At 33.9% G+C, this 15,426-nt stretch overlaps 2 protein-coding genes and 1 long non-coding RNA gene across 11 annotated transcripts; 1 reads left to right on the forward strand and 2 right to left on the reverse strand.

Annotated features, from left to right (window-relative positions):
* Positions 1-418: 418 nt before the first annotated feature.
* On the reverse strand, positions 419-5,928 carry LOC105149393 (CDK2-associated protein 1). 2 transcript variants are annotated; one of them, XM_011061771.2, is made up of 2 exons: positions 5,736-5,928; positions 419-2,532 (listed from the first exon to the last, which is right to left on the reverse strand). In XM_011061771.2, exon 2 carries the CDS (start codon positions 2,258-2,260, stop codon positions 1,049-1,051), a length of 1,212 nt encoding a protein of 403 aa, XP_011060073.1. In that variant the 5' UTR covers positions 2,261-2,532; positions 5,736-5,928; the 3' UTR covers positions 419-1,048. The 2 variants fall into 2 exon arrangements, with proteins under 2 accessions (XP_011060073.1, XP_011060074.1); XM_011061772.2 differs by lacking the exon at positions 5,736-5,928 and adding an exon at positions 4,401-4,657.
* A 109-nt stretch (positions 5,929-6,037) lies between these two features.
* Positions 6,038-8,080, forward strand: LOC105149392 (uncharacterized). The gene is made up of 2 exons (XR_846592.2): positions 6,038-6,448; positions 7,563-8,080. It is a non-coding gene; the product is annotated as an uncharacterized LOC105149392 (long non-coding RNA).
* Positions 7,524-14,419, reverse strand: ClC-b (chloride channel protein 7). 8 transcript variants are annotated; one of them, XM_011061777.2, is made up of 13 exons: positions 14,205-14,419; positions 13,008-13,508; positions 12,424-12,576; positions 12,064-12,262; positions 11,732-11,985; positions 11,493-11,670; positions 9,553-10,077; positions 9,313-9,482; positions 9,048-9,227; positions 8,724-8,933; positions 8,411-8,656; positions 8,259-8,339; positions 7,524-8,177 (listed from the first exon to the last, which is right to left on the reverse strand). In XM_011061777.2, the coding sequence occupies exons 2-13, from the start codon at positions 13,143-13,145 to the stop codon at positions 8,076-8,078; spliced, it is 2,436 nt and encodes an 811-aa protein (XP_011060079.1). In that variant the 5' UTR covers positions 13,146-13,508; positions 14,205-14,419; the 3' UTR covers positions 7,524-8,075. The 8 variants fall into 8 exon arrangements, with proteins under 8 accessions (XP_011060079.1, XP_087268496.1, XP_011060078.1 ...); XM_087412370.1 differs by having other exon boundaries at positions 13,008-14,025; XM_011061776.2 differs by lacking the exon at positions 14,205-14,419 and adding an exon at positions 13,622-14,193.
* Positions 14,420-15,426: the final 1,007 nt, after the last annotated feature.

Below are 15,426 nucleotides of genomic sequence, written 5' to 3' on the forward strand. Positions count from 1 at the left end.
TTTAAATCATTTCCTTCCATTAGACGTTGATCTTTTGTTAGTGCATTTTTTAAGCGACTTTTTGAGGATAATTACTCTATAAGAATTTGTTTTATTGACATCAATGAAATTCAGCTGCTGTAGCACAGGAATGAACGACGTACGTTAAAAATTGTTTGGAAATTGTCTTTTAGATAAACAAGAAACGATTTTTTAAGATCGATTTGAAATAGCCTTAGACTTGAAAAAAAAAATTTTTTTTTTACCTAAAGGTCAATTTCCAAATTGATTTTTAGCCTATTGCCCATTTCTATTCCAGCATTCTCTTCAATGTCTTAAGATACATCTCTTATGTTTCGATTTTTTGAACTTTTTTCATTTTTCGACTCATTGTACTATACAAACGCCAAGTCAGGAAAAGAAGAGCGAGATGTCAGTGTTGTATACAAAATTTTTATTTATTTAACGATATATTGCGGGAAATATTTACGGGATTATACTTTCCATTAGGTACATATTTGAAAAGCTTTTACTTTGCATTCTTTTCTTTTTCTCACTCAAAACGTATACTAAAAATTTGCAGCATATGCGAGTTTTAACAAAAATCATGATATAATTTTTTTCTGGTTTCTTTTTTATAAAATATAAACTAAGACTCTAATATTCTCTAAGTAGTTCAGTGCGTGTATACAAATTGGTACCGTCCCTCCCGTTTCTATGTATTAAATTGTAACTTAAAAATAGGAAACTGTCAGCCACAATTGTTCGAACGACGTACGTGCAGGAACCGAGCTGAGAAATCGAGATCGAATCGCTGCGCTTGTCTTAGCGCTGAGTAGTCACTATCATATCTTCAAAAAAAAGAGACCTATTAGAATGAAAAGATAGCAGTCTAGGTTTGTTTTTGCTAGAAATAAAATGCTCGATTTATGCATGTACGTCCGCTACTGTATATATCATGTAGTGTTAATACCGCAATTCAAATTTAAGCAGTTCGTACAAAGCAACGTCTCATGAAATGATAAAAAGCTACAAGTAATCTAATCGCTATCTAACTCATGTCGGCAGATCATTGTTGTGCATTGTGCTGCGTCTCGTGCAAGCAATCCCGCACGGCAATTCTAGCCTGTTGAATGCCATTCTTCAGCCTGTCGGCAGCGCTGCGGCTGCCTGCATATGACAGACGAATGTCTCTGCCGAGCTCCTCAATAATATTCAATAATTTGCCATAATTGTTCTGGCCGGGCACGGTCTGGTAGTTGATCATGCTGGACGGGCTGGCCTGTGCCACTTGTACAGTCTGCACGTTCTGCAGATTCCTCGGGTTTGGCACGGTGATCACAGGTTCGGGGATACGCGGTGGCGGTGGTAGCGACGAAATCTCCGGTACCTTCGGCGGATCATTCAGCTTCGTAATCGTTATCTCGTTCATTTTGGCCAGCTCGTTCAGTTTCACCATCTCATTTGTCATTTTAACATTTTGGTATTCTGATCTTTCCATCTTGACGATGTCGTTTTGTATATTTGCCATCTTCATCATCTCATTCATCTTCGTCTTCTCATTCATCTTCGCGATCTCTTTCGCCATCTCGTTGATCTGCGCGAATTCAGTTAGTTTTGTGATATCGTTATTGTACTTTGCCATCTCTGTCATTTTCACCATCTCGTTCAGTTTCGCTATCTCGTTCATCCTTTGCACCTCGTTGATCTTGGCCATCTGAGATATCTTCATCATCTCATTCATCTTTGCCATTTCATTGATCTTAGTGATGTCGTTATACTTGGCCATCTCGGAAAGTTTCACCATCTCGTTCATCTTGGCGATCTCCTGCATCTTCATGTATTCCGTGGTCTTGGAGTATTCTGCCATCTTCTCCATTTCATATCTCTTCGCCATGTCCTGTGACATCTTGTTCAATTCAGAATTCATTTTATTAAACTCTGCGAGTTGAGCCATTTGAACTATATGCTCAGGTACTTTTCCCCTCTCCATCATTTGCTTCAATTCCGCGGATATTTTATTCATATTCATCTCGGACATCTGGGCTATTGTAGTGGAATCAGGAACGGGCATCTTGGACAGCTCGGCGATCTTGGAAATCTCCCTCGCGAGATTCTCATCGAGGCAACGCTTTTTCTTGGCACGATGCCTGGCCATTCGTTGAGCCTCCTGCATTCTCCTTAATGCCGCTTGTTCCTCAGTTTCCTTGGCTCTAGCGTTTTTCATTATCTCCGCAGCCGTATATAATCTAACAGCACGTTCCTCCCCTGTCTCTGACATCTATAATTTCGCATTTCCTTCACTGTTTCAGAGCAAGATTCTTTTCCAGTCTTGAACTTAATACATGACACAAATGACATTGATTCTGTCCCTCAAGTGCTTTGTCATTTTCAGAGTAAAATTATAATATTTAAAATGGTCTAAAATTAATAAAATAGAATAAATATTGCAATCATAAACAGCTTATTTTTCCAATTCTCTCGCCACTTTAACAGTACTCTTTGTTTAGTTCATGTGTGCTATAATTCGAGAAACTTGAGTCTATCGGGCATCTGAAACAAATTGTAATCATGTTATAAAGATAGTAATGAGTGAGTGAGTGAGTGAGTGAGTGAGTGAGTGAGTGAGTGAGTGAGTGAGTGAGTGAGTGAGTGAGTGAGAGAGAGGGGGGAGGGATGATAAAATATGATTATCCGAATATATTCACAGAGATTAAAGCAATTGAAAAATACAGACAATGGAAACAACCCAGCAAGCGAGAATGGATTGAAATGGATTAAAATGGATTCAAATTTCCAGAAATACGGATTCATGAATGTTAAAATAAATCCTTTTCAATCCTGAACACATTTTTATTCATTTATACGAATTGCATAGAGCATATCTATGCCTTTCAAAATATTCCAAAAATAATATTAGCATTTTCTGTGCATCATGAATACTACTCAATTCAGAATTATGAATAGAAAATACAGTTTTTTAAATTCAGTTAAATTCAAAAATAATATCAGCAATTTCTGTGCAACGTGAATACTGCTCAATTCAATATTCTGAATATGAAATGCTGTTTTTCAATCTAATTGAATAAAAAAAGTTTTTATTTAAAAATGGATCATAAATGCTACTTAAATTATTTAAAATAATTATAAGTAGGAAATTTTTCATTTTAATCCAAGTTCAAAAAAAATTGTAACGTAAAAATAATTGAGCTATGTTCATTTGTTTATCTTTGATTCGAAGTAAAATGAATGATCGATGAGTGAACACTCGCAAATTAAATCGAACATAGCCCGAATATTAGGCTAATCACGGCGCACGACATCGGCCAAGTGAGAGATTAAGATTATCCGACACTTATCCAATATTGTCTCAGTAATGTAAATTGTTGATATTTTATTATATTTGTCAAATGATACTATTTTTATTATATCTATATAATTGTTACTAATTTATAATTTGTTACTAATTTAGCTGATTGTAATTGAAATAGAAAATGAATAATATATTTAACAATTGATGAAGTAGTGTAGCGGGTAACGTAGAAGACTCATAATCCACAGGTTCCAGGTTCGAATCCCACTAAGATGCGTTTTTTAATATCAATTTGAAGTAGTTAATTTCAGATATAATTATTATAAATGTCTTAGGAATAAAATTTATCCTAAAAGATGAAAGTTTGTTTTTTTGAATATTAAACTTAGTGTCAGTTCGGATTCAATCCATTCAATCCATTTTCATGGATTTAAAGTATGCATTAACAAAATTTTAATCTATTTTAATCCATTCTTGTTTGCTGGGAATAGATTTCAATCTAATCAGAAACCACGTATACCAGAATACACAATTTCTAAAATCAGTTTTAAATTAGTTGCAAGTTTGTTGTGACAGCCAATCTGAAGCTTGCATTTTGAAATCAACACTTCAGATTGGCTGTCAGCTTGCAACAAATGTAGAATCGGCTTAATAGGTTAAAACTTAACTGTCAGTTTCTGTTTCTATTGCTTGTGCCTTTCAGTACTTTATGTCTCAGGCTAAATTCCATATCACATTAAGCATTAAGGATTGCAGATTACGAATTGAAGATTAAGACTCAGCCAATCAGAACAAAATGGATTAAAATTAAAATTATTGAATTAGTCGAATTCGAATTCATAATTCTCAATCTTTAATGTATAATATGACATATGATGGGTTTTAAATCGTGCGAGACCTAACCTCCTAACGAAAGATACGTCAAACACAAATGGGATCACAATAAAATGACTAAATTGACACAGCTTATAAGATGTCATTGCATCGTTATCGAAAACTGTTAACATCCAATATCCGACGAATCATATGGATAACTGAGATCCGGAATCTGCGATCTCATTTAAGAAAAGTACAAAGGATATCGGACGACGAGTTTTTTTGAACTTACGAACAATTACGTTCGAAATTATCGCATCATCCCGGAAATCTTCGTCGTTGTCTCGGTCTACTGCGTCTCTTCGTCGTATCTGCGAGCTGCATTGCCTGGTATATGTGCTAGTAAGTGCGTACGCGCGCGACGCGGCCAGGCAAAGGATAGGAAAAGTTTGAAAAGAAATGAGCGTCCGCGTCTTTCGCGTCTGAGCAGTGTTGTTAGACGACCCGGGTTTCAGAGGCATGCGCGTCCAATGTAGCTTCAGTGACGTACCGGTTACTAATAAATAGGAGATCATTAGGAGATCATAGTCGCCTATGTAACATTTTTTCAAAAATGTTGAAAATTTTTAATATATTTTACACATTTTACATATGTTTATTTTATATATATTTATATTATATATACCCAGCAAACGAGGACGGATTGAAATGAATTGAAATGGATTCAGATTTTCAGAAATATTGATTCACGAAAATGAATGCTTTTCAATCCTGAATGCATTTTTATTCATTTTAAGAATTGCATGGAGCATATCTCTATGCCTTTCAATCTAAAAATAATATTAGCTTTTTCTGTGCACAACACACACATTGTGAATATTGTTCGATTTCAAATTTTGAATAGGAAATGCAGTTTTTCAATCCAATTGAATCCAATTAAATAAAAAAAAAAGTATTTTACACATATAAAATATTTTTGTAACTATTTTATCTTTTATTTTATTTTTAATTAATTTTATCATCTCTAAAAAAACTAACTTAAGTCAAGAAAAAATATGATTTGAATGTGAATTCAATCCATTATCAAATGCTCGATTCGCTATTTAAAATATGCATTCGGATAGAAAAAAATTTCAATCTATTTTAATCCATTCTCGTTTGCTGGGTATATAGAAATATATTATATATATTTATACATATGTGTGCGTAAACTATGTGTATGTAAACTATGTAAAATATATTAAAATTTTCAACATTTTCAACTCTAAGCAACTAATGATCTCCTATTTACTAGTGATCGGTACATTACTGAAGCTACATTGGACGCACATGCGTCTAAAACCCGACTTGACGTCTAACAACACTAGTATTGTACATTGGAGTTATTGGATGCGCATGCGCACGCACATAAGACGTCGTCTTCTCGTAGAGTATGTATACGCATGTATGCATGTATGTATGCGTGTATCGGCACGTATATAGTATATACACGTGCCCTCGCTCTCTCGCTTGCTCTCGCTGTATGATCCGATCCCCGACGGTGCTGGATGGCGCTGGACGGCGCGGCTGATCGACAACAATGGCGGACGTGTTTCGGTCGATTCGTTGAAACGCGCTGGCCACTCACCTTGGCGAGAGATCGGCCGGCCACAGGTCTGCGACACCCATCCGCGGACTCCTCGACGAGTGCCGCGTTCGCCGGTCCGCATCCCACGTCGATCCGCGCGGATCTTACCCGGTTTATTCCGCGAAACAGATGCACAAAGGCGGGTATCGCCATACGACACGTAAGATTTTCGAGACGGAGGACGGAGGAGCCACTTTAAGGGGCCAAGCGGGGTCGTCGTCGCTGCCGTCGCCGTTACCACCGCCGCCGCTGCCGCCGATAGGCTGCGTGTGACGTGGTTGCGTTTATTGACCATAACCCCTTCCTACTATCTTCCGCAACCTCGCGACAGACAGGTGTATGTACGACCTGCGAAACTATTGACTTCTTAGTCGCGTGGTCGCGTCTTAAAGGTCACAGTTGCCACATCGCGCGTTACATGTCTCGCGTAAAGACATCGACAGTGGCCGGATGGAGGGAAATCGAGAGATAGAGTGAGACACTTTCGGCTCGAATTGAGACGGTTTGCTACTTCGCGTTGGAAAACGAGCGGCTGATACGTATTTTTCTCAACGTTCTCGTAACGTCGAGATTAGGTAGTTTAGGAAGTAGAGGATTTACATTTTCAAGAAAGACAAAAAGATATGATGGCACATCGCGCAATGTCTCGTGAAACTTGTGTAACCGATGTCAAATAAAATGTACATATCTGCCTTTAGAAGATTTAAGGAAATGTAAGCGTTTTAGATTATGTTTAAATCGTATAATTAACGCGAAGAATTTATGGATTCTGCAGAGTGATTCATAAATGTCAATATTCAAAGAATAAAAGACAAGGACAACTTCCACTTTTTCGCGATCGTTTTATTTCTACATTTTCTTATATATTTTTCTTAGGGTTGAGTAAGTTAACTTTTTTTTTTTAACTAAATTAAGTTGAAGTTAACAGCTCTGAAAATTTAACTTGGTTTAAGATAAAAGTTAATTCATAATGAAATTACAAGTTAATAAAAAAAGTAATTGAAGTTAAAAAGTTAAATTTGGTCTGAATGAAAAAAAAATTGATCGTTTTATATAATTTTTCATATTTTTCCTTTCTCTCAATATATTCATCAAAGAATTACTAGTTATTTTTGTTCACAACTAACGATTGTACAATATAAGACAAAATTAAAGTTAAGATGAATTAACTTTTTAACTTTTTAACTTTTAAGTCTCTAATTTAGTACTATTTCAACCTTGATTTTTCTTCATAGAAATAAAAAATTATGATAATAATGCTCCACTCAAGGAAAAATTGATTAAAATAAAGAATCCTTATTCATAAACATGCACTGTTACGAAAACATTGTCAGTTATGTTTCAAGCATTTAAAAATTAATTCAGAATTGTTGATCCAACTGAAGGAAAAGACTTAAGAAAATATAGAAATAGAACAATCTCTGAATAGTCGTAAAAAATTGCACTCCCTTTGTTTTTTCCAAAAATTTACACAAATGTAATTTTTGAATTGTTGAAGGTAAAAGAAATTCAAGAATCCGAGTCGCAACACAGTAATTATAAATATAAAATCGAATTAAAATCATATCAGTAGCTCACATCGAAACAAGAAACATTTTTAATCTTCTAATAATTTAGAAAAATTATAGTGTATATGTATATTTCAAATCTTTTTTTATTTGATATAAATTTACTTCTTGAATAATATATGATTTTGAATCAATCTGTGTAGTTTTTAAAAAGTCAACATTTGTAATTGGCATAGTCAAGGTTCAATAGAAAGTAGATAAAATTGTAAAAATAAATATATTTTTCATTGTACAACAAAATACTTTATTTTTGTTTCAGGTTCCGCGTATATAGATTTATAGTATATTAAATAAATAACAGAACTTTAGAAAATTGATCAATAAAGTATCAGCTAAATATTATCATTCGACATGTACATATCATCCTATGAATACTATTTTCTGTTACTGTTAGTCATTCTACCTGTATATCTCTTTTTTAAACTTTGGTCATGGCTTGGATGGGAATTATTTGTGAATAATTAAAATTTGACATTACTAAAATATAAGCTAAATGATGTCACCAAGTTGTCTATGTACACATATACGCACGCACGCACATGTACACACACACATACAAATTGTATAGAAAAATCTCGACATATTTTCTATAATGCAATTATGCAGTATGTCTACATATATTCTGTTAAATTATTTTCGAGTTTCGTTAACAATATATGTACATATACATACCTGAAATTTGTATATGACAAAATATGTAAAATGTAATAGACACTACCACAAATCCTAATATGATAAAATTCGCAAAAAATTCTGAAAAGTTCTAAAAAAATTAAATTTTGTTAGTGATTAAAAGTTCATCCAATCCCATTTTTCCACGATGCCTCCATATCCTGAATCTAGCAACGTCTTTTCGAGTGATAATACCAATTACCTAGATGAAATATATAAATATATAGAAATTAAATGCAGTTCTCATAATAGATTGCAAAATGTATATTAATTAGTCTCTTACCTCGTTAATATCATTTACTACTGGTACATGACGTAATCCTAACGCTCTAAAGAGTCTGAATGTTCTTGGCAGTGTGGCAGACTAAAAAAACAATTATGAGCCTAAAATCCACTTTGATGTATCAAAAAGATCTTAATATAAAAACTACTAACGTGTTGTACTGTATAAGGAGAAGGATTCATAAAGTGTCTCAAATCAATTGTGTAAGTTTTTTCTTCATCAGTGATGGCGACTTGCTCGATGGTTGGATACCTAGGATACTCGGTTCTAAACATATTTATACTTAAAGGTCTCTCCCAAAATTCTTCGTACTCGTTAAATACCTTATTTTTTAAAAGTACTATTAATTGAGAACGCAGTATTAGACCTCGTAGTCGACCGTACGAATTTATTTCGGCCTGAAAGGATAATACAGTCAAAATAAATGTACAAAATTATTTGAAACAATTAATATTTGCTTATTACCTGATCGCTACTTGGTGGGTCAACTACCGGAAATCCATTGAATGTAACGCATTTCAAAAGTTCGACAATATGTCCGACATTTTCGACAGTTTTCAAAGTCACAACAGGATGACTCATTATCTCAGTTGCATAAATATTATTCGAGAGTGGAGGCGGTTCCCATGGAAGCAATGGAATTCCTGCCATTTGTATATGAATATCATAAATTCCCTAAAAGGTATATATTTTATTATTAAAAAACACATGATATATTTATAAGTGCAGCATACATTAAGAGACACGGTAGTATCTCGGATGTCAAGGCAATCAATAATTAATACTTACCTCATTAAAGAAATCGCCAATCCACTTTGCCATTATAAGGACTATTATAACAGGCAAACCAAAATATATTCCCTGAGTTGCTTCTATTAAGATTGCGGTTAAACTTATAGTCATTCTAACTACTCCTCCTAATTGCGCGGCAGCACCTAGTAAAGCATATTTGCCAGGATCTAATACTTCCTGCAATATAATTATATAATGTAACACAGCAATAATTTTATTTTGTACGCTATATCAGCTAAAAGTCTCTTTTCACGATTCTCACACAATATGGACACAGTTTCGCGAGAGCCGATCCAATTAATCTACCCCAAGCAGATCCAATCAATAGAGAGGGAATGAAAAGGCCACTTGACATTGATAGGCCGAAAGTCATGGCAGCGAGAAAAAAATACAATACGACAAAGATAGCTAGCGTCAGATCATTGTGAGCTCCTACAAATGCATAATTTATATTGCATTTGTCTTTTGATTTTATTATCATTGCTTATCGCAGGTTATATACCTTTAGGATCGTGAAATAAAGATCGTACACTGCTTTCTGGAGTTTGAAACCATAAAGAGGCGACCGCATTGTATTGCCCTTCTGCGCAATACATTTGAACTGGAAACTTGGTGGGATCATTACCCAATGGTTTACAGTCATTGACAAAGTATATCATTAGAGATCCCATCGTTGCGCTTAATATTGCCACCAGAAGAGCCTCGACGACTTTTTGCCACTTTTGTGTTACAAATCGCAAACGAAAGCAAGTAATTTTATAATTCACATAATTCCAAAAAGCACCGAGTAGTCCACCAAACGTGCCCATTAGCATGAATAGAGGTATCTCGTAGATTTTATATGGAATCGAGTTGAATTTTCCTAGATTCAATAAGCCGGGATACGAAAGATCTCCAGGATGTCCGTGGTAAGCGCTCAAGATCACGTTTAAAGTGAACGTAGTGATCATGCTGGCGAAGAAAGTTCTCCATGTGAGGCTTTGATTGAAAAAGCTAGTACCCTCTTCTATACTGAACAAGACTCCACCTAAAAAATGCAAAAAATGCGAATTATAAAATATATTTCTTATAGTATTAATTTCTTCATAATGTTACAACATATCGTAATATACAATAACACTAAACAATAAATTTTGATCAATATTTTGTTTCTCAAGAAGCAATAGATTTTTCTTGTAGGATTTCTTTTTACATTGAAAAAGGATGGGCTTTTCAAAAAATTCTATCACTCTTTAATTTTTAGGAACTCTTCTTTGAATTTCTTATGCAAATTTGTAATATATGTGGATAGTTTGATAAGTCTAAATCTTTATAAGATAGTGCCACGATCCATTTAATGACATGACACCTGGAAAGTATTATTCTTCAAACGTTCAGACTCTTCCAGGTCAAATTTCGGCCAGAATTGATGCGTTTTTCACGTTTAGTAGTTGTTTAAAACATAAGTGAGAAATTAAGCAATTGCCATGTATAAAAATGAAAAAGAAAACGAGTTTCGTACAAAATTACTGAATTGAACTTTGAATTGATTCCTTATCCATCTTATTCTTTGAATTTAGAATAGAATGAGGAATCATCGAAGCCCCATTCTATAATTTTGCACAGAATTCATTTTTTTTCCATTTTTATATGCAATCTCTAAATTTCTCACTCGCTTTAAAAACAAACTATCGAACGTGAACAACACACCAAATCTAGCTGACATTTGGCCTGGAAGGATTTGAAGAATGATTTTTCAGGTCTCACGCTATCAAATAGATTGTAATCATCTTATAAAGATTTATCAGACTTATCAAACCATCCATGTAGCTATATACGAAATTTAAATTAACTAAAAGAAATATCTCAAGTTATATGTTGGAATAATATATCTATATGTATTTTGAATAAATTTATTTTAGATATATAAGACTGCGCAGATTACTTTCTAGAAATTTAAATAGTTTTGTTGTAATATATGAATAAATAATGTGATGGTGAGAAGTCTTTTATTATTTATACAAACATTTATACAAACATTATGTACAATTTTAAGTAATATAAGTAAAAGTTATTGAATAATTCAATGTAAAAAAATTTTAATTGATGTGGTTTCTATTTCTTAACATCTGAATAATGATTCTTATTTTACTCCATAAAGTAAAAGAAAAAAAAATTGCAAATTATTTAAATTTGTGGAGTCTTATTAAAAAAGAGTTTTATTTAAAAAATTCTTGATTTCTCAAAAAAAATGTGGATGAAACTTTTTAAATTTTATATTCTTGTTCGACAGTTGAGAATGTACGAGTCATTCAGGTGTCGAGGAACAGAAACCTTGTAAATCAGTATAATTTATAATAAGGATAAATCAATTCTAAATTAACAAAAAACTAGTTTCTCATTAAAAATAATGTGCACGAAATAGAACATTACACATATCCATTAATATTTAATAGTACTTACCGATGGGTGCTCCGAAAGCCGCTGATACTCCAGACGCAGCGCCTCCGGACACAAACTCTCGTTTCTCATGATCCTCTCTAAAGTATTCAAATATTTTCAAGTCTTTCTTAAAAGTAGTACTTTTACCCTGAGAAATCCCTGCGGCTATGACGGCACCAGAATGGATCATAGGACCTTCCTGAAGTATACGAGATGTGAACGATGCTGACAAATGAAAAAAACGATGATGAACTATTTACCTTGCCTCCTGCTAAGCCTCCGACTACAGTGCATATAACTCCAATAGTTTTCACAGCCAGAGTTTTAATACGTACAACTCGTGGTATTTTGACTCCGTTTAAATAACATTTCACTTGCGGAATACCACTCCCTGCAGCAACAGGTTCAATATAGGATACTAAGACAGCACCTATGAAAACTGGTACTATATTTAGCACTAACCACATCATGTATGGTAACCAAAGGCAATCTTTCATCACACACTGGTCCACATCTATCAACACGAAGTTCGCATATTATTTTATATATCATAGAACATGTTTATATAGATTAAATATGTTAGAAAACATACATTTCTTAAGCCAGCCATATTTTAGGCTGGATAATTCCTCTATTAGTACGTCTACAAAGCATGCTATGAGAGCAGTACAAATTCCGATTAAGAGAAAGATAAACCACCTGGCGAAGTTCTTTCTAACGATAAATTTGTATCCTTTCTTTCTCTCCTCATCTTGTAGAAGATAATTTTCACAAGGGTCATAATCCAGACTCTGAAAAAAAGATGCTATTAATTTATTTACCAAGCAAAGACAAGATATATAATACATATAAATGAAATACAGTGTATTAAAACATAAATACACGTGTTTAAACAGGATCAGAAGGTGCTTGCAATCAATTCACAATTAAAAGTTCATCATGAAGCAATTACCTCATAATTAGTTGATAAGAAATTAGTCGCTCCTGGGGTTATATCCCTGATATGTAGTCTTTTGGATTGACCTGAGATAGCCTCTATATCACTGCATGTTATGTTAATGTTGGCGATGCACTGTGTTGACACAATAAAGTCAATACTTCTAGGCTATATTCAGAAATTTCACTTAGATATACTCATGTATCATTTTATCTTTGTTTAATATTTTGTGAACAACAAGGTTAAAATGATACATGGAATCATGGTGGAAGAATAAAAGCCATATGATTTTCTTCTACCATGCATGGAGCCACTTAAGTGGTGTTTCCAAATGTAATCCTAGAAGTAAGGCTCTGTACTTCTATATAGATATATATTTTCTAACATCTAATGTCTATTCTTTTTAATTGAATGTCTTACAATATGAAAAAAAAAAGAGGAAAGATGAACTATTGGAAGACACTCGCTAGAATAATTTAAAAATATTCATCTAAAAATTTAAGAAACATAGAGATAGAGAGAAAGAGAGAGAAAGAGAGAGAGAGAGAGAGAGAGAAAGAGAGATGCATGAAAGATGCATATCAGAAAATTTGATATACCCGGAATCGCACGTCGATATCCTCGTTCGAATATGATGCGAAATTATTCCTCGGCTTGATCAGCCTTTTTTCATCATCCTCATCAAGAACATCGATTCTGTCATTATTTTCGCCACTGCTTTGCATTGACGAATTCATTATTTCTGAATGACAGGATCTAATAATCGGCTCTTAGCCACATCTCTTGGAGTTTTTGGAGACAAAGTGATAAAGACAAACTACGAGTTCATATCATGTCGTAATGATAACTATGGCAGTGTATGGCATATATGTATGAGGAAATTAATATACCATCTTCCTCTTTGAATGATCTCGCAATCGATAGATAAATCGGCTGAGACTGGGTCACTTATGTTCAAATGTCGAAAAATAGAACTTATAATAAATAAACGCGATGCACTGATCACCACAAACTGGGTAAAATCCTTAAATGGATGATATAATATAGTCAGAAATGACAATTGATGACAATATTATTCTCCAGACACTGGACACCTGAGACTGAATGAAGAGTTTACAGAAATGAAAAATATGATTGCTCAGTCGAAGTCGGCAATACTTTTTAAAAAATTCCGAGGTGATGCAATATCCATGTCAAAACGAAAAACATTCACCTGGTTTAACCTCGTTTGAGTGATTTGTCGAGGTGTCGAGACTTATAAAATCACACGGCAAAAAGATGATTAAGGCATTCGGGAAAACACTATTAGTGCTATTTGCGTCATTCAATCTTCATTGTTCATTAGACGTAAGATAAAGACAGTATTATCCAAATGACGTGGATAGAGCGCTCCTTGATGCACCCTTATATGTAGTACATATATACGTATATACAATCGAATCATCACTATCAGCTATCAGTACCCAAAACGTGATTGTAACTAGTCAAGTGGCTCATCGCTAATGGAATGTGACGCATTGCGGAAGCTAGAAATCCTGGCTGTATTCGGAGAACGCGTTATCTTTGTGACCTTTGTGTCATATCATCTATTGGTCTGTTTTCTGTACCTGCATTAGACTACACTAGATTGCTAGGGTATCAATCATGAAACTTTTTTCCTAGGATGAAAAGTGAAAAATTTCTCCATTAACTTCGATAGTTAAAACTTAACTTTTCACTTTCCATCCTAAGGATGAAGTTTCATGATTGATAACTTGAAATCTCTTTCTTGCTTTCGACAAATATCAAACATATACCTATTTCACTTTGTTCCAAAAGTACACTGGTTCAGTCACAGAAAACAGTCCTCTTATTTCACGTTTAAAGCCGGTTCTACATTAATTGCAAACTGATATCAAGTTTGTTGCGACAGCCAATATGAAACTTGCATTTTGAAATCAATGTTCATATTAGCTGTCGCAACAAACTTGCGATCAGCTTAATGGACGATGAAGATAAGGTATGGCTCGTATTCAGAACGTGTTTTTATCTCTAAAATTCTATAGTATGCGTAATGTAAATTATGGGTGCTTTCCAGCAAGGACACAATCAGATACAGTGTAACACATGAATCATTACATCCTTGTTGTTTGCCTACTTAAACAAGGATGAAATGATTCTTTGATCCATATTCAGAACGCGTTTTTATCGATAAAAGCGCACTTTTATCTCTAAAATTCTATAATATGTTTGACGTAAAGCGTGCTAACATCGTTGTAAGCGTGTTCTGAATACAGGCCTTTGTGTCTGATTGTGTCTTTGCTGAAAAATAGAGAGCCTACAATCAAAGTGACGCCATACGGGTATCACTTGTGATTGGTCCGCCATGTTTTAGCCATGTTTTCCCTCCAGTTTTTTAAACGCATTATTTTTTAAATTTTGAATTCATGCTAAAAAATGCTCAAAAATTGTGACAAATTAAAAAATGATAATAAATAAATATTGTATAAATAAAATAATAATATAATATTGTATATAAAATAATAAAACTTTTATAATACATATATTATTTATTATAAAATTTCATTTATTTTGTACTATTGCAATATTGTACATTTTGTAATATTGCACATTACTTTATACAAAATGTTATTTACTGCACATTATTTGCGCTATTAAATGCGCTAGTTTATTATCCATTTTCTGTTCCCACATTTTAGGAGCAAAATGCATCTGTAATAATATAAAAGAAATCAAAAATTCAGAAAAATATTATATATATATATACGAGGGCGGTCCGATAAGTACTTAGCCTTAACGCCCGATGGAGCCACTATCGCAAGAGAAATTTATTAACGTGTAGTACATTCTCTTCGTAGACGGCTACTGTCAAAATTTCAGCCGAATCGGACTCGTAGTTTTGTTTTGACCGCGTGTGGAAGTGGGCGTGTCCGCGGATTTTAGAAAAATGGAAAAAGAGCAATATCGGTCGGTGATTCGACAAATTGGTCGAATTGGGCTATGAGCTGCTGCCCCATC

This window comes from Acromyrmex echinatior, chromosome 13 (genome assembly GCF_024713525.1).
Source record: "Acromyrmex echinatior isolate Ae372 chromosome 13, ASM2471352v2, whole genome shotgun sequence".
Classification (NCBI taxonomy): domain Eukaryota; kingdom Metazoa; phylum Arthropoda; class Insecta; order Hymenoptera; family Formicidae; genus Acromyrmex; species Acromyrmex echinatior.

Excerpts from the sequence above, each read along its gene's own strand:
- LOC105149393 (XM_011061771.2), bottom strand. The coding sequence starts at position 2,260 with ATGTCAGAGACAGGGGAGGAACGTGCTGTTAGATTATATACGGCTGCG.
- ClC-b (XM_011061777.2), bottom strand. The coding sequence starts at position 13,145 with ATGAATTCGTCAATGCAAAGCAGTGGCGAAAATAATGACAGAATCGAT. Across the intron at positions 11,986-12,063 it reads ATATGGCTGGCTTAAGAAAT|ATGTGGACCAGTGTGTGATG; the intron begins GTATGTTTTCTA and ends TCGTGTTGATAG. Across the intron at positions 8,657-8,723 it reads ACCCACCAAGTAGCGATCAG|GCCGAAATAAATTCGTACGG; the intron begins GTAATAAGCAAA and ends TTATCCTTTCAG.